Consider the following 27,009-nt stretch of genomic DNA (forward strand, 5'->3'; position numbering starts at 1 on the left):
TTGTGCAGGCTCGGTTGCTCGAGACCTCCAGTGCGCCTCCTCGGTCCGGTCTATCCGGTGCCTCCTCCATGCACCAGGCCTCCGGTGGCAGCCCCCCGCACCAGGCTGTCTCTCCTTCTCCTCCCTACAGAGTCTCCCGTCTGTCCTGAGCTGCCAGAGTCTCCCGTCTGTCCTGAGCTGCCGGAGCCGCCCGTCTGTCCTGAGCTGCCGGAGCCGCCCGTCTGTCCTGAGCTGCCGGAGCCGCCCGCCAGTCCTGAGCTGCCGGAGCCGCCCGCCAGTCAGGAGCTGCCAGAGCCGCCGGTCAGTCAGGAGCTGCCAGAGCCGCCTGTCAGTCAGGAGCTGCCAGAGCCATCCATTACTCCGGTGCTACCGGAATTGCCCTTCACTCCGGAGCTGCCGGAATCTCCTGTCCATTCGGGACCTGTTGCAGTCCGAGGTCGGCGGCGAGGGTCGCCGCTCGAAAGGCGTCACGGAGGCGGGTTAAGAGGCGGAGAAAGACTATGTTGGAGTGGGGTCCACGTCCCGCGCCAGAGCTGCCACCGCGGACAGACACCCAGCCAGATCCCCCCTATAGGTTCAGGTTTTGCGGCCGGAGTCCGCACCTTTGGGGGGGGGGGGGGGTACTGTCACGTTCTGACCTTAGTTCTTTGTTTTACTATGGTCAGGGTGTGAGTTGGGTGGGTTGTCTATGTTCGTTTTTCTACGATTTGGTATTTCTGTGTTTGGCCTGGTATGGTTCTCAGAGGCAGCTGTCAATCGTTGTCCCTGATTGAGAACCATACTTAGGCAGCCTGTTTTCACCCTTGAGTTGTGGGTGATTATTTTCTGTTGAGTGTTTGTATTCTGCACCAGACAGAACTGTTTCGGTTTCGTTCGTTGACTTTGTTGTTTTTGTTCAGTGTTCAATTTATTTATTAAAAATTATGGACGCTTACCACGTTGCGCATTGGTCCTCACCTTCTTCCACCAACAACGGTCATTACAAGAAAAATGATTTACTTCAGCATTGAATTATTTCATCATGTTCCCAGTTTGTCAGAGGTTTACATACACTCAATTAGTATTTTGTAGCATTGCCTTTAAATTGTTTTACTTGGGTCAAACGTTTCGGGTAGCCTTTCACAAGCTTCCCTCAATAAGTTGGGTGAATTTTGGCCCATTCGTCCTGACAGAGCTGGTGTAACTGAGTCAGGTTTATAGGCCTCCTTGCTCACACACGCTTTTTCAGTTCTGCCCACAAATTTTCTATAGGATTGAGGTCAAGGCTTTGTGATGGCCACTCCAATACCTTGACTTTGTTGTCATTAAGGTAATCAAATGGCTACCCGGACTATTTAGTCCGTATTTCTTTTGGCGGTTTTAGAGCAGTGGCTTCTTCCTTGCTGAGCGGCCTTTCAGGTTATGTCGATATAGGACTCGTTTTAATGTGGAAATACAGTGGGGAGAACAAGTATTTGATACACTGACGATTTTGCAGGTGTTCCTACTTACAAATTATGTAGAGGTCTGTCATTTTTTATCAAATGTACACTTCAACTGTGAGAGACAGAATCTAAAACAAAAATCCAGAAAATCACATTGTATGTTTTTTTAAGTAATTCATTTGCATTTTATTGCATGACATAAGTATTTGAATCATCAGAAAAGCAGAACTTAATATTTGGTACAGAAACCTTTGTTTGCAATTACAGAGATCATACATTTCCTGTAGTTCTTGACCAGGTTTGCACACACTGCAGCAGGGATTTTGGCCCACTCCTCCATGCAGACCTTCTCCAGATCCTTCAGGTTTCGGGGCTGTCTTTGGGCAATACAGACTTTTAGCTCCCTCCAAAGATTTTCTATTGGTTTCAGGTCTGGAGACTGGCTAGGCGACTTCAGGACCTTGAGATGCTTCTTAATAAGGAGCCACTCCTTAGTTGCCCTGGCTGTGTGTTTCGGGTCGTTGTCATGCTGGAAGACCCAGCCATGACCCATCTTCAGTGCTCTTACTGAGGGAAGGAGGTTGTTGGCCAAGATCTCGATATACATGGCCCCATCCATCCTCCCCTCAATACGGTGCAGTCGTCCTGTCCCCTTTGCAGAAAAGCATCCCCAAAGAATGATCTTTCCACCTCCATGCTTTACGGTTGGGATGATGTTCTTGGGGTTGTACTCATCCTTCTTCTTCCTCCAAACACTGCGAGTGGAGTTTAGACCAAATGGCTCTATTTTTGTCTCATCAGAACACATGACCTTCTCCCATTCCTCCTCTGGATCATACAGATGGTCATTGGCAAACTTCAGTCGGGCGTGGACATGCGCTGGCTTGAGCAGGGGGACCTTGTGTGCGCTGCAGGATTTTAATCCATGACAGAGTAGTGTGTTACTAATGGTTTTCTTTGAGACTGTGGTCCCTGCTCTCTTCAGGTCATTGACCAGGTCCTGCCGTGTAGTTCTGGGCTGATCCCTCACCTTCCTCATGATCATTGATGCCCCACGAGGTGAGATCTTGCATGGAGCCCCAGACCGAGGGTGATTGTCCGTCATCTTGAACTTCTTCCATTTTCTAATAATTGCGCCAACAGTTGTTGCCTTCTCACCAAGCTGCTTGCCTATTGTCCTGTAGCCCATCCCAGCCTTGTGCAGGTCTACAAATGTATCCCTGATGTCCTTACACAGCTCTCTAGTCTTGGCCATTGTGGAGAGGTTGGAGTCTGTTTGATTGAGTGTGTGGACAGGTGTCTTTTATACAGGTAACGAGTTCAAACAGGTGCAGTTAATACAGGTAATGAAAAACTAACAGAAAAACTAACAGGTCTGAGAGAGCCGGAATTCTTACTGGTTGGTAGGTAGGTGATCAAATACTTATGTCATGCAATAAAATGCACATTAATTACTTAGAAATCATACAATGTGATTTTCTGGATTTTTGTTTTAGATTCCGTCTCTCAGAGTTGAAGTTTACCTATGATAAAAATTACAGACCTCTACATGCTTTGTAAGTAGGAAACACTGCCGATTTTGCAGGTTATCAAATTCTTGTTCTCCCCACTGTAGATACCTTTGTACGTGTTTCCTCCAGCATCTTCACAAGGTCCTTTGCTGTTGTTCTGGGATTGATTTGCACTTTTCGCACCGAAATACATTAATATCTAGGAGACAGAACACATCTCCTTCCTGAGTAGTATGACGGCTGCGTGGTCCCATGGTGTTTATACTTGCGTACTATTGTTTGTACTGATGAACATGGTACCTTCAGGCGTTTGGTGGAACTCCCGCAGCATAGAAGTGTCATAGAAGGGCCAGCCACCACCGGCCTGAGGAGAGACACATGGAACGAGGGGTTAATACGGTAATCGGGGGGAAGCTGTAACCTGTAACTCACCTCGTTCAGTCTCCTCTGGACTTTAAATGGACCCACAAACCGCGGACCCAGCTTCCGGCAGGGCAGGTGGAGGGGCAGGTGGAGGGTCGAGAGCCAGACCCGGTCCCCCGGTGCAAACACCGGGGCCTCACTGCGTTGACGGTCTGCTCTGGCTTTCTGGCGCAGCACGGCGTGCTGAAGGTGAACATGAGCGTGCCGGAACCGTCGGAAGCATATCGGAGACATATGTTTACCTACCCGCCGTCTCCGCCTGTGACAGGGGATACACGTGACTCCTGGGAAGTTCAGCGTCTACCAGGAGATTTATCGCACAATCCCCCCGTCGATGGGGTGATAATTGAGTCACCTTCTTTTTGGAGAAGGCGAGAGTCAAATCGGCATATTCTGGGGGGATGCGCACGGTGGAGACCTGGTTTGGACTTTCCACCTTAGTAGCACCAACGGAAACCCCTAAACACCTCCCTGAGTACTCTCGCGACCACCCCGGGAGAGCCCTCTGTTGCCATGAAATAGTGGGGTCATGGCAACAGAAGGGCCACGAGCTAACCAGGGAAGGCCTAGTACCACGGGAAACGCAGGAGAGTCAAAGAGGAAGAGACTGATTCTCTCCTCATGACCCCCTGTGTCACCATGCCCAGGGGGATGGTAGCTTCCCTAATTACCTCGGACCCTAATGGTCGACTGTCCAGAGCGTGAACTGGGAAAGGCATAACCACTGGAACAGTAGGGATCCCTAACCTATGGGTGAATGCTCTGTTGATAAAATTCCCAGCCGCACCTGAATCGACGAGCGCCTTATGCTGGGAATGCGGGGAAAACTCAGGAAAGTAAACATGCACAAACAGGTGTACAACAGAGGGCTCTGGATGAGAGTGGTGCAGGCTCACTTGGGGCGACGCCAGAGTGCCCTGCCTGCTGCCTCGACCCCTATAGGAACGAACCCAGCACCGACCAGCAGTGTGACCTCTGCGGTCACAGATGGTACACGTGAAAGCCCCTCCTCAGGCTTCCCTTAGCGCAGCACCTCAAATAGGCACCGGAACGGTGGTGCTGGGAGAGGGAATCGACAGAGCCCTCTCTGGACGTCCGCGGGTGACCAGCAGGTTATCCAACCGAATGGACAGGTCCACCAGCTGGTTGAAGGTGAGGGTGGTATCCCTGCAGTCCAACTCCCGACAGACATCCTCGCGCAGGCTGCAGAGGTAGTGGTCGATAAGGGACCTGTCGTTCCATCCCGATCCTGCAGCCAGGGTCCGAAATTCCAGGGCGAACTCCTGGGCACTCCTCGTCCCCTGCCTCAGGTGGAAAAGACGTTCACCTGCCGCTCTACCCTTGGGCGGGTGGTCGAAGACTGCCCTGAAGCGACGGGTGAACTCCGTGAAGTCGTCCAACGCCGCATCTCCTTCTCCCCACAAGGCATTAGCCCACGCCATAGCTCTCCCTGAGAGGCACGGGACGAGGGAGGACACCCTCTCCCTTCCCGAGGGAGCCGGTTAAACGGTGCCCAGGTATAGGTCCAGCTGTAGCAGGAACCACTGGCACCGTGGCACCGTCCCATCATACTCCCCGGGAAGGGCGAGACGCATCCCACTGGGACCTGGTACAGGAGGGACGAGTAGTGGAAACCCTGTTGTGCTGGTGGGGGCACTGGAGGGACTCCCTCTCTTTCCCAGCGGTCCATGGTCTGGACGATGCGGTCCATCGCGACTCCGAGATGTTGTAGCATCGCCGCGTGTTCTCTGACGCGTTCCTCGACTCCTATAACCGGGGTACCTGCTCCTGCTGACTCCATGGTGAGGTCTGGAATTCTGTAAGGGGTGCGGAACTGGTGGCAGGGAAGTCAGACGCAGGAGAGCAGAACTAGGTAATAGCCGGAGCAGTTTAATACAAAAACCCAACAGCATAAAGGAATAACCAATATGGCACACAACCCAACGCGCACCAGTAATCATGTGCACAAGCACTTACAACAAACAATTCCACACAAAGACATGGGGGGAACAGAGGGTTAAATACACAACACTTAATGAGGGAAATGAGAACCAGATGTGTAGGAAAACAAGACAAAACAAATGGAAAATGAAAAGTGGATTATGGATGGCTAGAAGACCGGTGACGCCGACCGCTGAACGCAGCCCGAACAAGGAGAGGAACGACTATGGTGGAAGACGTGAAAAATTGACTCAAATGATGTCAATTGGCCTATCAGAAGCTTCTAAAGCATGACATCATTTTCTGGAATTTCCCAAGCTGTTTAAAGGCACAGTCAACTTAGTGTATGTAAACTTCTGACCCACTGGAATTGTGATACAGTGAATTTTAAGTGGAATAATCTGTCTGTAAACAATTGTTGGAAAGATTACTTGTGTCATGCACAAAGTAGAGTTTTAATGACTCCAACCTAAGTATATATTAACTTCCGACTTCAACTGTATGTAGGCCTTATCTCAAGTTAAGATTTGACTCTGAAGAGAGGAAAAACTACATTCAATACATCCAAATGGGCCAGGTCAATAAATTCCATCTCATTTTTCATAGATGTATGTTTCTTTGACTGGTTTATTTTGAGATATCCATTTCATAATTTATTTCCTCTTACACCACAGCTGCAAGAAAAACACAGTTGGAGCATATTTCCTCAGAATAAATAATGAAAAACCTATTTATCACAATGAATTGCGCTTATCAGATCTTACGTAATGTGCAGATGGGGAGGAAAAGCAGGAGTTGTAGGAATGAATTTAAATCTTTGTTATTCATCATAGGAGAAAAAACAGCAGACCTTGACACTGATGATGGAGGTTGAGAAGATTCTGGGTCCCAACAACTCTAACACTGAGATGGAGGTTTTTCGTACCGTGATGAACACTTTCAAATCGTATATGGCCGACTTTCTGTTACGAGCGGAGAAAAGGCACACCGAGCTTGACAACATGGTGTATGTCTATCGCTTCTGTGAACAGGTTAGTCGAGCAATACCCTGGTTCTTTCAAAACCTCTTCTTTCTCTTTTTACTCTTTTATTGCTTCCTTTCAGCCTTAATTCTGGATCAAGTCCACTTAAATTTCAGTCAGCTACAGTATATGTATTACACTTTGATGGAGGACTGACAGGAATCAAAATGGAATTGATTCTAACTCTGCGTCATTTCTCCCACGATATTACTTTTACCATCACTACCACCATGTTTCTATGTTGTAAATCATATCATGTATTAACTGAAGGAAGGACGGATAAATGCATTTATGGACATTCCCCCTCTTTAACCCCTAGCCAGTAATCAATCCCTCCCATCAATCTTTTCTGAACCCCAACTTCTCATCCAAGTCACACACAACAAAAACACTTAACTTCTAACACTTCTGAAATAACACTATGACACTAATAAATCTGCTCTCTGTATTGTTTCCTGTAGGTTGCTTCCCTAGCCAAGGAATGCAGGCAATATCTTGAGCAGGTAGAGACAGGGTGTTACCCTGCCAAAGCCAATCTAAGTACACTCAAGACCTACAAGGAGAGATTGGGTGACTGCTTCTCTGCTCGACACTTCCAGACTGTGAAAGCCAAAGCCTACAGTGCGAGGGGCTCTGGGGGGATGAGGCTGTGGAATGCAGCCTGGATCCAGTGCCAAGAAGTCAGCCAGCGGCTGGGGGAGAGATTGCAACGGCGGGGAGGAGCAGCCGACAAAGACCAGCAGCCCACAGCTGGCGGAGCTCAAGTGAAGAGCAGGGTGCTAGAAGCGGGAAAGGAGAGCGAAGAGGAGAAGGAGGAGGGGGCCACTTGCTCCGTCGCTCCGGCCTCAACTTCCCCTTCAGGGTTGGCCGATAACTCGGGGAGGGCCTCCCAGGACCAGATGGAGAGCAGAGAAAGCAATACTAGGGACAGCGCTCACATCACATGTTTTAACCTCCCTTTCAAAGCAGACTCGAAAGGGGGCAAAGGAGCCAAAGAAGTGTACCAGTCACCTAAATCCCCAGGCAAAGAGGGGAAACTGATGCCAGTGGTGCCTCAAGATGGAGGAGGTAGCCCAGGGAGGCGCCACAGCGAGGCGGACCTCAAGAGTGGGGATCCGATTGGCAAGTGTGAGGCGTTTCCATGGAAACACAGTGCCTTGGGGCGATCACTGAGTGAGGGTTCCTGTATGAGCTCTCTCCTGTCCTCAGAGTGTGGCTCTCCCCCCTTATTGGCAAGACACTCCCATAGCCGGCACGTAGTAGTGGCACTGCAGTCACCTGAAAACCCTTATGATATCTCCCGTAATGGAAGTTTCTGCTCTGGCCACTCCTGCTGTAAGTCAAATGGGGATAAGGAAGGTGTTGACCCCATACAGGTGTCTTCAGTGTCCTTGACTGACCCTAGTGGTGACAAGACACAAGAAGCCTCGTCATTAGCCGACACACAAGCTGAAGAAAATCGCAGCAATGTCCTGTGAGTGATGCACCTCCTCCTTCTCAACAGCTATCAGAAAAATGTTTTCCCAGAAATACTCAGCATAGATGCGGTACAGAGGTCAATGCAACGCAGCGGGGGATAGAAGAAGGATACCGGCTTGGCGCACGTCCAACAAATCTGCTCTTGCGCTCTTAAAATCCATCATGACGGATTTATTGTAACAGGCCCACAGTGTGGTTACTAAAGTCTGATTTGGGTGTATTTGGCTATTTTTGCTGCATAACATTTAGAAGCAGTCCCTTTTCAGGTTTAGAAGAAGTGACTGCTAAATGCTAACTCCCGTTCGTATAATCTGGTAGCATAGCTAGCATAGAGAAATCAGAGGTGTTTGTCAAAGTCATTTTTAACTGTAATGCAGTTGATTGGTAATGTGGACATGAACATGTATTGGACATGTATTCGGTTTGACATCCATACAAGCATTACACTCCGATTTGTACCTCAACATAGTGTGACATACACATTTTAACAATAGCCTAAATGTAGGCTAAATTTGCTGGGGGACAATTTTATTTTATTTTTTTTATTTCACCTTTATTTAACCAGGTAGGCAAGTTGAGAACAAGTTCTCATTTACAATTGCGACCTGGCCAAGATAAAGCAAAGCAGTTCGACACATACAACGACACAGAGTTACACATGGAGTAAAACAAACATACAGTCAATAATACAGTATAAACAAGTCTATATACGATGTGAGCAAATGAGGTGAGATAAGGGAGGTAAAGGCAAAAAAGGCCATGGTGGCAAAGTAAATACAATATAGCAAGTAAAACACTGGAATGGTAGATTTGCAATGGGAGAATGTGCAAAGTAGAAATAAAAATAATGGGGTGCAAAGGAGCAAAATAAATAAATAAATTAAATACAGTAGGGAAAGAGGTAGTTGTTTGGGCTAAATTATAGGTGGGCTATGTACAGGTGCAGTAATCTGTGAGCTGCTCTGACAGTTGGTGCTTAAAGCTAGTGAGGGAGATAAGTGTTTCCAGTTTCAGAGATTTTTGTAGTTCGTTCCAGTCATTGGCAGCAGAGAACTGGAAGGAGAGGCGGCCAAAGAAATAATTGGTTTTGGGGGTGACTAGAGAGATATACCTGCTGGAGCGTGTGCTACAGGTGGGAGATGCAATGGTGACCAGCGAGCTGAGATAAGGGGGGACTTTACCTAGCAGGGTCTTGTAGATGACATGGAGCCAGTGGGTTTGGCGACGAGTATGAAGCGAGGGCCAGCCAACGAGAGCGTACAGGTCGCAATGGTGGGTAGTTTATGGGGCTTTGGTGACAAAACGGATTGCACTGTGATAGACTGCATCCAATTTGTTGAGTAGGGTATTGGAGGCTATTTTGTAAATGACATCGCCAAAGTCGAGGATTGGTAGGATGGTCAGTTTTACAAGGGTATGTTTGGCAGCATGAGTGAAGGATGCTTTGTTGCGAAATAGGAAGCCAATTCTAAATTTAACTTTGGATTGGAGATGTTTGATATGGGTCTGGAAGGAGAGTTTACAGTCTAACTAGACACCTAAGTATTTGTAGTTGTCCACGTATTCTAAGTCAGAGCCGTCCAGAGTAGTAATGTTGGACAGGCGGGTAGGTACAGGTAGCGATCGGTTGAAGAGCATGCATTTAGTTTTACTTGTATTTAAGAGCAATTGGAGAACACGGAAGGAGAGTTGTATGGCATTGAAGCTTGCCTGGAGGGTTGTTAACACAGTGTCCAAAGAAGGGCCAGAAGTATACAGAATGGTGTCGTCTGCGTAGAGGTGGATCAGAGACTCACCAGCAGCAAGAGCGACCTCATTGATGTATACAGAGAAGAGAGTCGGTCCAAGAATTGAACCCTGTGGCACCCCCATAGAGACTGCCAGAGGTCCGGACAGCAGACCCTCCGATTTGACACACTGAACTCTATCAGAGAAGTAGTTGGTGAACCAGGCGAGGCAATCATTTGAGAAACCAAGGCTGTCGAGTCTGCCGATGAGGATGTGGTGATTGACAGAGTCGAAAGCCTTGGCCAGATCAATGAATACGGCTGCACAGTAATGTTTCTTATCGATGGCGGTTAAGATATCATTTAGGACCTTGAGCGTGGCTGAGATGCACCCATGACCAGCTCTGAAACCAGATTGCATAGCAGAGAAGGTATGGTGTGATTCAAAATGGTCGGTAATCTGTTTGTTGACTTGGCTTTCGAAGACCTTAGAAAGGCATGGTAGGATAGATATAGGTCTGTAGCAGTTTGGGTCAAGAGTGTCCCCCCCTTTGAAGAGGGGGATGACTGCAGCTGCTTTCCAATCTTTGGGAATCTCAGACGACACGAAAGAGAGGTTGAACAGGCTAGTAATAGGGGTGGCAACAATTTTGGCAGATCATTTTAGAAAAAAGGGTCCAGATTGTCTAGCCCGGCTGATTTGTAGGGGTCCAGATTTTGCAGCTCATTCAGAACATCAGCTGAGCAGATTTGGGAGAAGGAGAAATGGGGAAGGCTTGGGCGAGTTGTTGTGGGGGGTGCAGTGCTGTTGACCGGGGTAGGAGTAGCCAGGTGGAAAGCATGGCCAGCCGTAGAAAAATGCTTATTGAAATTCTCAATTATGGTGGATTTATCAGTGGTGACAGTGTTTCCTATCTTCAGTGCAGTGGGCAGCTGGGAGGAGGTGTTCTTATTCTCCATGGACTTTACAGTGTCCCAGAACTTTTTTGAGTTAGTGTTGCAGGAAGCAAATTTCTGCTTGAAAAAGCTAGCCTTGGCTTTTCTAACTGCCTGTGTATAATGGTTTCTAGCTTCCCTGAACAGCTGCATATCACGGGGGCTGTTCAATGCTAATGCAGAACGCCATATGATGTTTTTGTGTTGGTTAAGGGCAGTCAGGTCTGGGGAGAACCAAGGGCTATATCTGTTCCTGGTTCTAAATTTCTTGAATGGGGCATGTTTATTTAAGATGGTTAGGAAGGCATTTTTTTTAAATATCCAGGCATCCTCTACTGACGGGATGAGATCAATATCCTTCCAGGATACCCCGGCCAGGTCGATTAGAAAGGCCTGCTCGCTGAAGTGTTTCAGGGAGCGTTTTACAGTGATGAGTGGAGGTCGTTTGACCGCTGACCCATTACGGATGCAGGCAATGAGGCAGTGATCGCTGAGATCTCGGTTGAAAACAGCAGAGGTGTATTTAGAGGGCAAGTTGGTTAGGATGATATCTATGAGGGTGCCCGTGTTTAAGGCTTTGGGGAGGTACCTGGTAGGTTCATTGATAATTTGTGTGAGGTTGAGGGCATCAAGTTTAGATTGTAGGATGGCTGGGGTGTTAAGCATGTTCCAGTTTAGGTCGCCTAGCAGCACAAGCTCTGAAGATAGATGGGGGGCAATCAGTTCACATATGGTGTCCAGAGCACAGCTGTGGGCAGAGGGTGGTCTATAGCAGGCGGCAACGGTGAGAGACTTGTTTTTAGAGAGGTGGATTTTTAAAAGTAGAAGTTCAAATTGTTTGGGTACAGACCTGGATAGTAGGACAGAACTCTGCAGGCTATCTTTGCAGTAGATTGCAACACCGCCCCCTTTGGCAGTTCTATCTTGTCTGAAAATGTTGTAGTTTGGAATTAAAATGTCTGAATTTTTGGTGGTCTTCCTAAGCCAGGATTCAGACACAGCTAGAACATCCGGGTTGGCAGAGTGTGCTAAAGCAGTGAATAGAACAAACTTAGGGAGGAGGCTTCTAATGTTAACATGCATGAAACCAAGGCTATTACGGTTACAGAAGTCGTCAAAAGAGAGCGCCTGGGGAATAGGAGTGGAGCTAGGCACTGCAGGGCCTGGATTCACCTCTACATCGCCAGATGAACAGAGTAGGAGTAGAATAAGGGTGCGGCTAAAAGCAATACGAATTGGTCGTTTAGAACGTCTGGAACAGAGAGAAAAAGGAGGTTTCTGGGGGCGATAAAATAGCATCAAGGTATAATGTACAGACAAAGGTAAGGTAGGATGTGAGTACAGTGGAGGTAAACCTAGGTATTGAGTGATGAAGAGAGAGATATTGTCTCTAGAAACATCATTGAAACCACGAGATGTTATTGCATTTGTGGGTGGTGGAACTAATAGGTTGGATAAGGTATAATGAGCAGGACTAGAGGCTCTACAGTGAAATAAGCCAATAAACACTAACCAGAACAGCAATGGAGAAGGCATATTGACATTAAGGAGAGGCATGCTCAGTCGAGTGATCAAAAGGGTCCAGTGAGTGGAGAGGTTGGTTGGGGGTCACGGCGATTTAGACAGCTAAATCGGTAGCAAGCTAGCATAGGAGCAAGCTAGCATAGGATGGAGGTCTGTTATAAGCCAACTCTTGCGTTCCGTCAGTAGATTAGTGGGTTTCCGTGTGGTAGAGGGGATTAATCCAAATCACACAACAACAACAAAAATAAAAACAATAGATATAGTTATAGAGGCCCAAGAAGAAAAATAAATCAATAAAAATAAAAATTGTCCGATTGTCTATTCAGATAGCAGCCGATAAGATAGCCAACGGCTAGCAGGCCGCAGATGGGCGCCCAGGCAACGTTGCGCCGGAGGAGCCAGCCGGACAATTCCCTCGGGTAGACAACGTCGGCAGTCCAGCCGTGAAGGCCCGGTGGGGCTCCGCGTAGGCAGCAAAACGGGTCCGGATAGGTGACTGCAGCCCAGGAGTGATTGATGGAACTCTTCAGCTGGCTAGCTCCGGAACAATTGATGTTAGCTCCGGAATCGACGAAAGCCGATAGTCACACGGATAGCAGCTAGCTAGCTGCGAGATCCAGGCATGGACGTCCAGAGCCAGCGGCCGAAATCCAGTGACATGGAGAGAAAAATTGGTCCGATATGTTCCGCTCCGCGCTGCGCTGCACCGCGCCGTACAAAACTGGCGATAGATTCTCGAGCCAAAGGACAGCCGATGACCACAAACCGTGGTCAGCTGAGTACCAACGATTAGCCAGTAAATAAGCTAACTAGCTTCTGAACTAGCCAATGAACCAGCTTCAGAGTAGCTTCTGGACCAGCTTCTGGCTAGCTCCCGGCTAGCTTCTGGCTAATTTCTGGCTAGCCTCTCGGAGGATCACAGATCTGAGGTAAACAATACTTTTTTATATAAATATACACAAATATATAAATATAAATTGGTGAAGCGGATTGCAGGAGAGTGTTCTGAAGATTAGTTTTTGGAAAATTAAAAATGTATGTGAAAAAAAGTTGTAAATATATATATATATACGGGACACGACAGGACGAGGACAAAAATACGTCTGAACTGCTATGCCATCTTGGGAAAGAATTAAGTATTAAAAATAAATAATTTCAAATTCCTTATATTATGAAAATATATATATATATTTTTTTACGGATAGACCGTGGCACACTCCAACACTCAGACATTTAATGATGACATTTAATGACACAATGAGGAGATTCGGGATCTTTCTCTCACTGCATTTCCATGGCATTTCCATTGTTTTGGTCGAGTTCCATTGACCTCTTTACAGCAGCTATGCCATTAGTCACACAAGCTTTTATCAATCTGTAATTGTTATGGGAATGGGTTTATGGGAAATACGTCTTAAATAAACAAATGAGTGACAAAGGACATTTACAGCATGCAGTGTTAGTAGAAATGCATCATCGAGATGGTTTCTCTTTGGGTCTTTGTTAGATTTCAGATTAAGAATAGTTGCCTGTAATCTTTACAATAACTACATACTGCACAGCAAGCGGTACCGGAGTGCCAAGTCTAGGTCCAAGAGGCTTCTAAACAGTTTCTACCCCAAAGCCATAAGACTCCTGAACATCTCATCAAATGGCTACCCAAACTATTTGCATTGCCCGCCCCCCCCCCCCCTCCCTTTACACTGCTCCTACTCTCTGTTATTATCTATGCATAGGCACTTTAATAACTCTACCTACATGTACGTACTACCTCAATTACCTCGACTAACCGGTGCCCCCGCACATTGACTCTGGACCGGTACCCCCTGTATATAGCCTGTTATTTTACTGCTGTTCTTTAATTTTTTGTTACTTGTATTTCTTATTTGTTTAGGTATTTTTCTTAAAACTGCATTGGGTGAGGGTAAGGGGTAAATTAGAGAACGCATTGTCCAAATTCCTCCTCCTTAAAATTCCCAATTTCCTGTTTCCTGTGTGGACAGGAAGTTGCAGAGGATCATGGAGGAGCTGTTGTTGACTGAGAGGGAGTATGTACGATCTCTAGGCTACGTACGAGAGCACTACTTCCCTGAGCTGGAGAGGCCTGATGTGCCTCAGGACCTAAGGGGCCAGGGGGGGAACATTTTCGGCAACCTGGAGAAGCTCCATGACTTCCACCTCCATCACTTTCTGAAAGAGCTGGAGGGCTGCCTCCGAGAACCCTTCAGAGTCGGGCGCTGCTTCCTACGACATGTGGGTTCCCATGGTTACAAACCTTAACCGTGTAATAACTAAACCTAACTTGAAAGCGATATTTCAATATTTTGTTCATAAATCCACTGTTAATACAATCTCAAAAATTTTGCATGTCAGCAGTCAAGTTTTCAAAAGCGTTTTTACTACAGAGCAAAAACTGTGATGATGCGTTTTAAGTGAAGGACGGCACCCTTTCCAGGGTAGTGTCCTCATCACTTCACAGAGAAGTTCAAATAGACAGTTAGTAACACTGGTATAACAGTATTTAGTAACACTGGTATAACAGTATTTAGTAACACTGGTATAACAGTATTTAGTAACACTGGTATAACAGTATTTATTAACACTGGTATAACAGTATTTATTAACACTGGTATAACAGTATTTATTAACACTGGTATAACAGTATTTAGTAACACTGGTATAACAGTATTTAGTAACACTGGTATAACAGTATTTATTAACACTGGTATAACAGTATTTAGTAACACTGGTATAACAGTATTTAGTAACACTGGTATAACATTATTTAGTAACACTGGTATAACAGTATTTAGTAACACTGGTATAACAGTATTTAGTAACACTGGTATAACAGTATTTAGTAACACTGGTATAACAGTATTTAGTAACACTGATATAACAGTATTTAGTCATACTGATATAACAGTATTTAGTAACACTGGTATAACATTATTTAGTAACACTGGTATAACAGTATTTAGTAACACTGGTATAACAGTATTTAGTAACACTGGTATAACAGTATTTAGTAACACTGGTATAACAGTATTTAGTAACACTGATATAACAGTATTTAGTCATACTGATATAACAGTATTTAGTAACATTGGTATAACAGTATTTATTAACACTGGTATAACAGTATTTAGTAACACTGGTATAACAGTATCTAGTAACACTGTTATAACAGTATTTATGAACACTGGTATAACATTATTTAGTAACACTGGTATAACAGTATTTAGTAACACTGGTATAACAGTATTTATTATTCACTGTTATAACAGTATTTAGTAACACTGGTATAACATTATTTAGTAACACTGGTATAACAGTATTTAGTAACACTGGTATAACAGTATTTAGTAACACTGATTTAACAGTATTTAGTCATACTGATATAACAGTATTTAGTAACATTGGTATAACAGTATTTAGTAACACTGATATAACAGTATTTAGTAACACTGATATAACATTATTTAGTAACACTAATATACCAATATATTTGAATCGAACTGCTCTGAAACAAACAATCAACAAGTGTTTTACAATAACATTGCTTTACTTTTTGGGGCGAGAGACATTTCAGTCTTTTTATTATAACTTATCTTTTCATCTGTTTGGCACTCACCAACAACAAGTGATGTGGACTGCATGCCACAAGTCAGGTCAATTATAATCTTGAGAAATCAAAAGGTTCTACAGCTGTGTAAAACAGAATACAATAATAATACTTTAAATTTTATTATTTTTGTATTTTCTATTGAATTCTGTGCTTCTACCCCTATCCAGAGAGAGAGCTTTGGTCTGTACGCCCTCTTCAGCAAAAACAAACCCCAGTCAGACAGCTTACTCATCAACCACGGCCATGACTTTTTCAAGGTGAGGACATCAAATAAACTGTCAGAGTACACTGATATTACAGTATATAATGCTATACTCATCCTTATGTGAAGTATTTGTAGTGCAAGTGCCCCCGGGAACAATGCTGTTTGCAAAAAAAAAATGTGAAATACCTTTTATTAAAAGTTGACTGAGTTTAAATAGAATTTACCGCAACCCTGTTAGGACATGCAGGTTTTACAATCAAATTCCAATTTTAGAAAAAAATGCAATTGGAATTCCAGTTTTTAATTTCTGATTTGAATGAATTGATATGGAATTGTCCCGAACTCTGTTTTCCTAACACTCCAGCAAAAACAGCTGCAGCTGGGGGACAAGATGGACCTGTCTTCTTACCTGCTGAAGCCGGTGCAGCGGATCAGCAAGTACAGCCTACTGCTGCAGGACATGGTGAGGGAGTGCGGGCCCCACAGGAGCCATGAGGAGGCCGAGGTCCAGCACGCCCTGGAGGTCATCCAGTTCCAGCTAAGGCATGGCAACAACCTGCTGGCCATGGACGACATCCAGGACTGTGATGTGAGTGAAGAATGGGGAAGACGGGATTGGAGGGAGAGATATAAAAGGAGGACTGAAGAGTAACAATGTAAATAATGGCGCCGGAGGAGATGGCTGCCGTTTTACGGGCCCCGAACCAATTGTGCTATTTTGAGTGTTTTTTCACATCTTTTGTAACTTATTTTTTTCGTAATGTTTCTGCCACCGTCTCATATGATCAAAAAGAGCTTCTGGATATCAGAACAGCAATTACTCACCTCAAACTGGACAAAGATTTTTTGTTTAAATAGTCGGACACGAAGGATTTACCGGACCAGGCCCAAATCCCTGTCATTCGCATGAAGAATAGATGCCGATACAGGGGACGCAAGTCTAGGTGCCTTGTGAGAATTAGCGAGTGGGTAACCCGCCTCTACCATACTGGCCAATGTGCAATCATTGGAGAATAAACTGGATGAGCTCCGTTCAAGACCTATCCTACCAATGGGACATTCAAAACTGTAATATCTTATTTTTCACAGAGTCGTATCTGAACGACGACATGGATAATATACAGTTGGCTGGGTTTTCCGTGACAGAACAGCTGCCTCCGGTAAGACGAGGGGTGGTGGTCTTTGTTTAACTGATCAATAGAAGCTGGTGTGCAAAATCTAATATTAAGGAAATCTCAAGGTTTTGCTCGCCTGAGGTGGAGTATCTGATGATAGGCTGTAGACCACAGTGTTTACCAAGAGAATGTACATCTATATTTTTCATAGCCATCTATTTACCACCATAAACCGATGCTGGAACTAAGATCACACTCAATGAAAGGTACAAGGCCATAAGCAAACAAGAAAATGCTAATGCAGAGGTGGTGCTTCTAGTGGCTGGGGACTTTCATATAGGGAAACTTAAATCCGTTTGACCTAATTTCTACCATTATGTCACGTGCAACCAGAGGAGAAAAACTCTAGACCACCTTTACTCCACACACAGACGCATACAAAGCTCTCCATTGGGCAAATCTGACCATAACTCTATCCCCCTGATTCCTGCTTACAAGAAAAAACTAAAATAGAAAGTACCTGTGACTCTTTCAATACGGAAGTGGTCAGATGACTTGGATGCTATGCTACAGGACTGTTTTGCTAGCACAGACTGAAATATGTTCTGTGATTTATCCAATGGCATTGAGGAGTATACCACCTCAACCATCAGCTTCATCAATAAGTGCATCGACGACGTCATCCCCATAGTCACCAAACGTACATATCCCAACAAGAATCCATGGATTACAGGCAACATCCGAATCGAGCTAAAGGCTAGAGCTGCCGCTTTCAAGGAGCGAGATACTAATCCAGATGCTTATACAGTAAGAAATTCCGCTACACCCTCTGATGAACCATCAAACAGGCAAAGCGTCAATACAGAATTAAGATTGAATCCTACTATACCGGCTCTGGCGCTCGTCAGATGTGGCAGAGCTTGAAAACTGTTACGGATTACAAATGGAAATCCAGCCGCGAGCTGCCCATTGACGTGAGCCTGCCAGTCGAGCTAAATGCTTTCATGCTCACTTAGAGGAAGCAACAATGAAACATGCTTGAGAGCACCAGCTGTTCCGGACGACTGTGTGATAACGCTCTCAGTAGCCGATGTGAGCAGGTCAACATAAGCAGGTCAACATTCACAAAGCCGTGGGGCCAGACGGATAACCAGGGCGTGTACTCAAAGCATACGCGGGCCAACTGGCAAGTGTCTTCACAGACATTTTCAACCTCTCCCTGACCGATTCAGTAATACCTACATGTTTCAAGCAGACAACCATAGTCCCTGTGCCCAAGGAAGTGAAGGTAACCTGCCAAAATGATTACCGCCCCATAGCACTCACGTCGGTAGCCATGAAGTGCTTTGAAAGGCTGGTCATGGCTCACATCAACAGCATTATCCCAGATACCCTGGACCTACTCCAATTCGCATACCGCCCCAACAGATCCACATGCGCAATCTCAATCACACTCCACACTGCCCTTTCACACCTGGAAAAAAGGAACACCTATGTGAGAATGCTATTCATTCACTACAGCTCAGCGTTCAACACCACAGTGCCCACAAAGCTCATCACTAAGCTAAGGACCCTGGGAATAAACATGGATCCCGGACTTCTTGACGGGCCGTCCCCAGGTGGTGAGGGTAGGCAACAACATGTCTGCCACGCTGATCCTCAACACTGGGGCCCCACAGGGGTGCGTGCTTCGTCCCCTCATGTACTCCCTGTTCACCCACAACTGTGTGGCCAAGCACGACTCCAACACCATCATTAAGTATACTGACGACACACCAGTAGTAGGCCTGATTACCGACAACAATGAGACAGCCTATAGGGAGGAGGTCAGAGACCTGGCAGTGTGGTGCCAGGACAACAATCTCTCCCTCAATGTGAGCAAGACAAAGGAGCTCATTGTGGACTACAGAAAAAGTCCCCATTAACATCGACGGGGCTGTAGTGGAGCGGGTCGAGAATTTCAAGTTCCTTGGTGTCCACATCACCAATGAACTATCATGTTCCAAAGACACCAAGACAGTTGAGAAGAGGGCACGACAACACCTTTTCCCAACCAGGAGCGTGAAAAGATTTGGCATGGGTCCCCAGATCCTCAATAAGTTTTACAGCTACACCATGGAGAGCATCACTGGGGCCAAGCTTCCTGCCATCCAGGACCTACAGTAATATACTAGGTGGTGTTAGAGGAAAGCCCAAAACATTGTTAACGACTCCAGTCGCCCAAGTCTTAGACTGTTCTCTCTGCTACCGCACGGCAAGCGGTAACGGAGCGCCAAGTCTAGGACCAAAAGGCTCCTTAACAGCTTCTACCCCCAAGCCATAAGACTGCAGAACATTGAATCAAATGGCCACCCGGATTATTTACATTGACTTGACCCACCCCCCCATTTGTTTTTACACTGCTGCTCCTCGCTGTTTATTATCTATGCATACTTTACCCCTACCTACATGTACAAATTACCTCGACTAACCTGTACCCCCCCACACTGACTCGGTACCAGTACCCCCTTATTTGGTAAATATTTTCTTAACTCTTTCTTGAACTGCTTTGTTGGTTAATTAAGGGCTTGTAAGTAAGCATTTCAAGGTCTACACCTGTTGTATTCGCCACGTGACAAATGAAGTTTGATTTGATTTCGTTCAGCCGACCCACATTGGAAAAATTGGCTAGACCCAAATCCCCATCTGTGGCCTATACTGTAAACCACAATTGTGAGTTTGTTCGGATATTAATATTTTCTCCCTTTTTATGTTAACCTCCGTTGTCAAGTTTGTAAGATAAAGATACAAGTTTGACTCTTCCGGTCATACAGTACAGTGCAGGGGTTTTGAAACTTATTTTCGGGTGACCCACTTTGGCCAAATGATTTACCCACCTAACCCAAATAACATTGATCTACCACATTTGTGAGGTCGTTCGGAACCTATAACACTTCTTAGTTTGTTCCTATCAGGGGATGAATACAGTATAAGGTCAAATGTCAATGTACTTAAAAGGGTTGATCTTACCACAGATGCACCCGGACAGAATTCAGCCTGCCCTCAATGTAATTTTTCTTCTCCTGTAGGTCAACTTGAAGGAGCAGGGGCAGCTGATTTGTCAGGACGAGTTCCTGGTGTCCTTCAGAAAGAAAAAGTGTTTCCGCCACATCTTCCTCTTCCAGGACCTTGTCCTCTTCAGCAAGACTAAGAGGACCGACGTGGGCAACGACACTTATGTATATAAACAGTCATTCAAGGTATGCAGGTATACAAAACACAGCACAATATACCTCAATGTGAAACTTGAGCCAAAACCACCTGTCCCCTATTCCCACTGATTTGTATTTGTATATACGTGCCCTTTGGTTTCCATTGGGCGGTCAATTAATGTTACAATGTCCGTTGGTTGTGTGGGCACCTGTGCTGTGTGTTTTGGGCTTTCGTGTCATTGTGGATTGCACAGACAATTACGGGTCTCGTCCCGTGTGTTAATCATTGTGCACTTGTGTTATTTATTCGAGGTACTCCTCGCCCTTTTGTTTGGGTTTCAACCCTGTGTTTTTGTATAGTGTTTGTTTGGTCGTCATCCCTGTGCCTTTACACGGCACACCGTAACTTGGGGTAAAATAATAAAAAACTATTATGCATTCCTGTGGCTGTCTCACAAATAATTTATTCAGCGTGACACTACCTTCCTTGGAAATCATTGAAACACATGCTTACGTCATAAAAGGGTCATGTGGAGGCCTTGCATCAGATGAAAAGTATTATGTGAAATTTCCAATTTGAGCTGCTGTAGCTACCCTCCAAAAGTTTCACTTCCAGGCCCACTTCCTCTATTGAGTGGAAAACTGTATATGATTCACTGTACGTTAACACATACCCTGTTTGTAAATGGAGAAGGAAACCTGTCTGTCTAGGTTGATTACTTTTTCAAAATATACATACACTGTTACAGTGCCTTGCGAAAGTATTCGGCCCCCTTGAACTTTGCGACCTTTTGCCACATTTCAGGCTTCAAACATAAAGATATAAAACTGTATTTTTTTGTGAAGAATCAACAACAAGTGGGACACAATCATGAAGTGGAACGACATTTATTGGATATTTCAAACTTTTTTAACAAATCAAAAACTGAAAAATTGGGCGTGCAAAATTATTCAGCCCCTTTACTTTCAGTGCAGCAAGCTCTCTCCAGAAGTTCAGTGAGGATCTCTGATTGATCCAATGTTGACCTAAATGACTAATGATGATAAATACAATCCACCTGTGTGTAATCAAGTCTCCGTATCAATGCACCTGCACTGTGATAGTCTCAGAGGTCCGTTAAAAGCGCAGAGAGCATCATGAAGAACAAGGAACACACCAGGCAGGTCCGAGATACTGTTGTGAAGAAGTTTAAAGCTGGATTTGGATACAAAAAGATTTCCCAAGCTTTAAACATCCCAAGGAGCACTGTGCAAGAGATTATATTGAAATGGAAGGAGTATCAGACCACTGCAAATCTACCAAGACCTGGCCGTCCCTCTAAACTTTCAGCTCATACAAGGAGAAGACTGATCAGAGATGCAGCCAAGAGGCCCATGATCACTCTGGATGAACTGCAGAGATCTACAGCTGAGGTGGGAGACTCTGTCCATAGGACAACAATCAGTCGTATATTGCACACATCTGGCCTTTATGGAAGAGTGGCAAGAAGAAAGCCATTTCTTAAAGATATCCATAAAAAGTGTTGTTTAAAGTTTGCCACAAGCCACCTGGGAGACACACCAAACATGTGGAAGAAGGTGCTCTGGTCAGATGAAACCAAAATTGAACTTTTTGGCAACAATGCAAAACATTATGTTTGGCGTAAAAGCAACACAGCTCATCACCCTGAACACACCATCTCCACTGTCAAACATGGTGGTGGCAGCATCATGGTTTGGGCCTGCTTGTCTTCAGCAGGGACAGGGAAGATGGTTAAAATTGATGGGAAGATGGATGGAGCCAAATACAGGACCATTCTGGAAGAAAACCTGATGTAGTCTGCAAAAGACCTGAGACTGGGACGAAGATTTGTCTTCCAACAAGACAATGATCCAAAACATAAAGCAAAATCTACAATGGAATGGTTCAAAAATAAACATATCCAGGTGTTAGAATGGCCAAGTCAAAGTCCAGACCTGAATCCAATCGAGAATCTGTGGAAAGAACTGAAAACTGCTGTTCACAAATGCTCTCCATCCAACCTCACAAAGCTCGAGCTGTTTTGCAAGGAGGAATGGGAAAAAAATTCAGTCTCTCGATGTGCAAAACTGATAGAGACATACCCCAAGCGACTTACAGCTGTAATCGCAGCAAAAGGTGGCGCTACAAAGTATTAACTTAAGGGGGCTGAATAATTTTGCACGCCCAATTTTTCAGTTTTTGATTTGTTAAAAAAGTTTGAAATATCCAATAAATGTCGTTCCACTTCATGATTGTGTCCCACTTGTTGTTGATTCTTCACAAAAAAATACAGTTTTATATCTTTATGTTTGAAGCCTGAAATGTGGCAAAAGGTCGCAAAGTTCAAGGGGGCCGAATACTTCCGCAAGGCACTGTATATCCACGTATAGTCCTTTATATGCCTTATAAAGGGTTTATGAACACTTCAAAACCTTTTACAAGCTGTAGTTTGTTTAAAGACCATGTTTTCTGTTCTGACAGACCTCTGACATTGGGATGACCCACAATTCAGGGGACAGCGGGCTGTGCTTTGAGATCTGGTTCCGAAGGAGGAAGTCCCAGGACACTTACACCCTGCAGGCCGGGAACAGAGAGGTGAAGGATGCCTGGACCAAAGACCTTGAGCGCATCCTCTGGGAGCAGGCTGAACACAACAGAGGTCAGAGTTACCCCTGAGACTAACCAGCCAATCAGATCTCTCGTGTCCTAAAATGATCTGGTCTGTTTCTGAAAACATTACTAGCAGTCTAATCCTTGCTTACTCTGTTCTTATTTCCTCAATTCCTCTCAAAGGGCATTAGAGGTGACGGTCCCATGGAAAGACTATGATCATCCCCTCCAATGCACTTTGAGAGGAATGGAAAACACAAGGACTGAAGAAGAAAGGATTTGCCAGCTTGGAAAGTTTCAGATACAGCCACAGAGGTCAACCTACTATATTTTCCCACACTACCACTGATCTGAAAAGAGTTGATGGATTAAAGCAATGACTTTTAAACCAACGCTTTCAACTGTAATCATGTGGAACAGACAATGAAAATAAGCAATTTCAGGCTACTGGTATCTGGTATACAGCTCCCATCACTTTCCAATACTTGGCAAGCAACCAATCAGATTGTAGGACTAAGTGGAAGAAGGGAGGGTCTTGATGGGAAGCTCTTGCAGCAAAGATCTATATTAAGCGCTGATATAATGTCCAAGACACACTGGTGGGATTGAGACTAGCACATACCCATAGATTTGTTGGTTCTATGTTTGAGTTTTGCTATTGTGTTCCTCCCCTAGTAGGTCAATTACTTGCTTACTAAATCCTTATTTTCGTCCCCTTTGGGACATAGGTAAGGCTATAATGAACTCTCTCTACTTCAGGGCTCTCCAACCCTGTTTCTGGAGAGCTACCCTCCTGTAGTTTTTCAATCCAAACCTCAGTTGTAACTAACCTGATTCAATTGATTAACCAGCTAATTATTATAATCAGAAAGTGTAGTGAACTTGTTTGTTTGCCCATTATTAAAGACCAAAATTGGCATAGTTTTATTTTATGTAAATACAAACTTATACCAGTTTTACTTGATGACCAAAATGTCGAAATCGGCACCATACAGGTTGCAAAATAGTTAGGAAGAGATTTTTGATGTGCTGATTCTGTGGCACATGGTTTATGAATTGATACGAAAAACAACTCTTGGTTAAAGGCATAGTAGTATACATAATTCTTGCCACAAACAGAATGTTATGAATATGGGGTACAACCATCTCAGCTCTGCAGATTTTGCTACGAAGAGACATAATCCTTTGATCACTTATTTTGGTATTACCCATTTGTAGCTTGTTTCTGGTCACAGATTCAAGAATTGCTGAAAAATCACAACATTTATCTAAAATGAACCCTACATTTAGCGTTGTTGGGAGATTTGAAAAACCATAGTCAATCAATCAACAACATAACAATACTTTTACTTTTAGTAGAAATATGTATCTTTAACTTACAATCTGTAGATACTATGCAGTTAGACAGGTTCAGAATTTATGTGAAGAATCACAGCACAGTTAAAAAAATATATGTCACATGGAAATCATAAGAGGGCGGTTTACGGAGATAGGTGGGATGGACTGAGAGTAGCTGAGGGGTGGGTTTACGGAGATAGGTGGGATGGACTGAGAGTAGCTGAGGGGTGTGTTTACAGAGATAGGTGGGATGGACTGAGAGTAGCTGAGGGGTGGGTTTACAGAGATAGTTGGGATGGACTGAGAGTTGCTGAGGGGTGGGTTTACGGAGATAGGTGGGATGGACTGAGAGTTGCTGAGGAGTGGGTTTAAAATATCATGTTCTGTAATAGTTATGACTGAAAACACTATGTATAATGTATCAGTACTATCTATCTAGATGTAATGTATATCAAAGTATCAAATTACTTTATTCTTACTCTGTATCTACTGTCAAAAAAAAAGCGACAGTTAAAATGTACATAAAATAAAATAAAATAAAAGTTGGGGGGAGGTGGTGTATGGGTAAATATTAATAATAATAATATTATAATCAGGAGCGCTAGATTAGGGTTGGAATAAAACCTACAGGATGGTAGCTTTCCAGGATCAGAGTTGGCGAGCCCTGCAGTCTACTTATTTCTGTCTATGGTATCATATTGTGCCTCGCTCCAAGAATGGTTGACCTGTGACAGTTTATCTAGGTCAATGTTATTATTGTGGTTGCTTTATTCCAGAGATCCATATGCAGGAGAGGGTGTTCATGGGTATCGGGAACAAGCCCTTCATGGATATCCAGCCTAGCGACGCGGCCATCAATGACAGGGCAGTCAACTGTGCTCTGATGGGAAGAGGTACAAATCCATAGCATACTATAGAGATTACATTAGGACAAGTTTAATTCCATTGGTATTCAATTCATCCCATTATTATTATGTATTCATTCATCAAACTCATCTAATATTGTAATTAGATTCTGAATGGAATGGATTTTCAGATTAAGAAATTCACACCATCATAGATGTTTTTGCCCAATCCTAGTTGTTCCTACTTTGGCAATTCTCTTGTTGTCTAAATCCCGTCCAGTCCCATCTCATACAATTGGATCTCATCTGGCCCTCCCAGAATCCAAGGCGTTGGCCTCCTCGGGGACGTCTGGCTTGCAGGGCGGGTTTCCGGTAAGGCGGCCAAACTCCTTTGGCTCGGGGAGCTGTTTGTCAACCTCCGGCAGCCACTCCTCTTCCTCCTCGGGGAGAGGGTCCCTGTCCTCCCCTACGGGGGTGTACCTGTGCGGCCCGAAGCTGAGGGGAGTTGCTAGGGGTCAAGGGAGGTATTCGGAGCACCCTGGGGTCCTGGATGAGGATGACATGGACCAGGAGAGCGGGAGTCAGAATCTACTGAGTGAGTGGCTTTAATAAGTTTGTTTGAAATGTAAAGCATGCTACTTTGAGGGATATTGACTTGTATTGGTCTTTTGATGGAAATGCTTATCATTTTGTGACACCAACCGGGTAAAGAAAACCAAAGCATGAATGGTTGTCTTTCCTTGTCCAAATCCTGTTTAAAGAGTAAGGAAACAAATGGCATTTTGTAATTTGGGTGAACTATCACTTTAAGTCTCATGTGTCAGACTCTCTTCCTCGCATCAAGCTGAGGCATCTGATGTCAACAGCGCAATATTTCTCTTAAAACAGTGCAGAGGTGGAAGATGGCTGTAGATGCCTGGGTAACTGCTGTTTGACTTCACATGAAACTAAACTACCGTTTTTAATCCTAGTGCTAAACTTGTGTAAAGCAGCTAATGTTTGTAGAATGATAAGTCTAATATCGACTCAGGGGAATGAAGCAACAGCAGTGTCATAACTCTCCTGTGACGATCTGAAGGATCAGGTTACACTGGGTCCGCTCTACAGCCGTGCTCTATCTCGTAGAGGGGGAGAGCGGGAAGTCAGCTGTTTTTTGGTCAGTCATAAAATATGCTGCCCCTACACTCTGTAGTGTTCGAGATTGGAATGTAAACTGTGGAGCAAAGAGAGGGACATCAAAAGTTTGAATAAGTTAACAATATTTCTATGTTTGAGAATGTGGGAGTGGTCCGTGGACAATTAAAGGACAGTCATGATGAGTTTGTTTTATTTGGTGATCTTATGAAGGACGGGAAACACTCATTACTGTGTCTTTGGTTGTGTACACTTCTTAATTATGGGGTTTACATCTAAATATTGTGAAACGTATGTGATTAAACATGAAATTATTTGTGAAAAGATGTAATGTGATGTTAACCTTCTAAATGAGAAATTATGGGTTTTCATATAAGGTTAACCAAATCAGGGGCCACGCCCAAGTGAGCATAGACATTATGTCGGCGTCATGGACCGCCCTTTCCTCAGAATTCTATAAAACCCGCTCCTGATGAAATTTACATTAGACCAGAAAATATGGAGCTGACACTACATGTTGAAATGGTAAAGAGCTACATCTAGTATGAGAATACCGACAACCGCGGAAGCATCTATTCTAGGCAACGATCAACTGTCTGCCTGACGTATCCATTACAACAGACACTATCCAGAGCCGCGGAGAAAGCTACAACCACGAAATACATGGTGACTTCTGGGGAAGTTAACTAGAGACTCTGATGAACTGAATCTCCAGCAGACGTACCGGCGATTCCAACAGAGAAGACAACAACGACATACGGGTGTAAATAAATACATTTCAATTATGGTCGAGAGAGAGGCCGTTCATGTGCAAAGGATTAGCATTTCAATTCATATAATTATCAACTGTGTGTAGTGAATCAATTTTGTCTCTCCCACTCTTTCGCTGTCTCCATCCCGCTCCATTGTCTACCAAGCTTTCATTCGGTTTAGCCCACTACGGACTTATCAATGC

At 44.6% G+C, this 27,009-nt stretch overlaps 1 protein-coding gene across 3 annotated transcripts in view; it reads left to right on the plus strand.

The window, feature by feature from the left end:
* LOC110528484 (pleckstrin homology domain-containing family G member 4B) overlaps nt 1-27,009 on the plus strand; it is a 71,709-nt gene that overhangs the window by 42,800 nt on the left and 1,900 nt on the right. For 2 of the 3 annotated variants that reach the window (XM_021610585.2, XM_036984065.1), the window contains exons 13-21: nt 6,133-6,330; nt 6,783-7,795; nt 13,991-14,240; nt 15,783-15,872; nt 16,185-16,409; nt 20,004-20,174; nt 22,609-22,786; nt 24,852-24,968; nt 25,201-25,515. In XM_021610585.2, coding sequence (XP_021466260.2) covers nt 6,133-6,330; nt 6,783-7,795; nt 13,991-14,240; nt 15,783-15,872; nt 16,185-16,409; nt 20,004-20,174; nt 22,609-22,786; nt 24,852-24,968; nt 25,201-25,515 — 2,557 coding nt within the window. The remainder of the gene's footprint in view (nt 1-6,132; nt 6,331-6,782; nt 7,796-13,990; nt 14,241-15,782; nt 15,873-16,184; nt 16,410-20,003; nt 20,175-22,608; nt 22,787-24,851; nt 24,969-25,200; nt 25,516-27,009) is intronic. The other variant, XM_021610586.2, reaches the window with a different exon arrangement.

The sequence above is a fragment of the Oncorhynchus mykiss genome, chromosome 7, assembly GCF_013265735.2.
Source record: "Oncorhynchus mykiss isolate Arlee chromosome 7, USDA_OmykA_1.1, whole genome shotgun sequence".
Classification (NCBI taxonomy): Eukaryota; Metazoa; Chordata; class Actinopteri; order Salmoniformes; family Salmonidae; genus Oncorhynchus; species Oncorhynchus mykiss.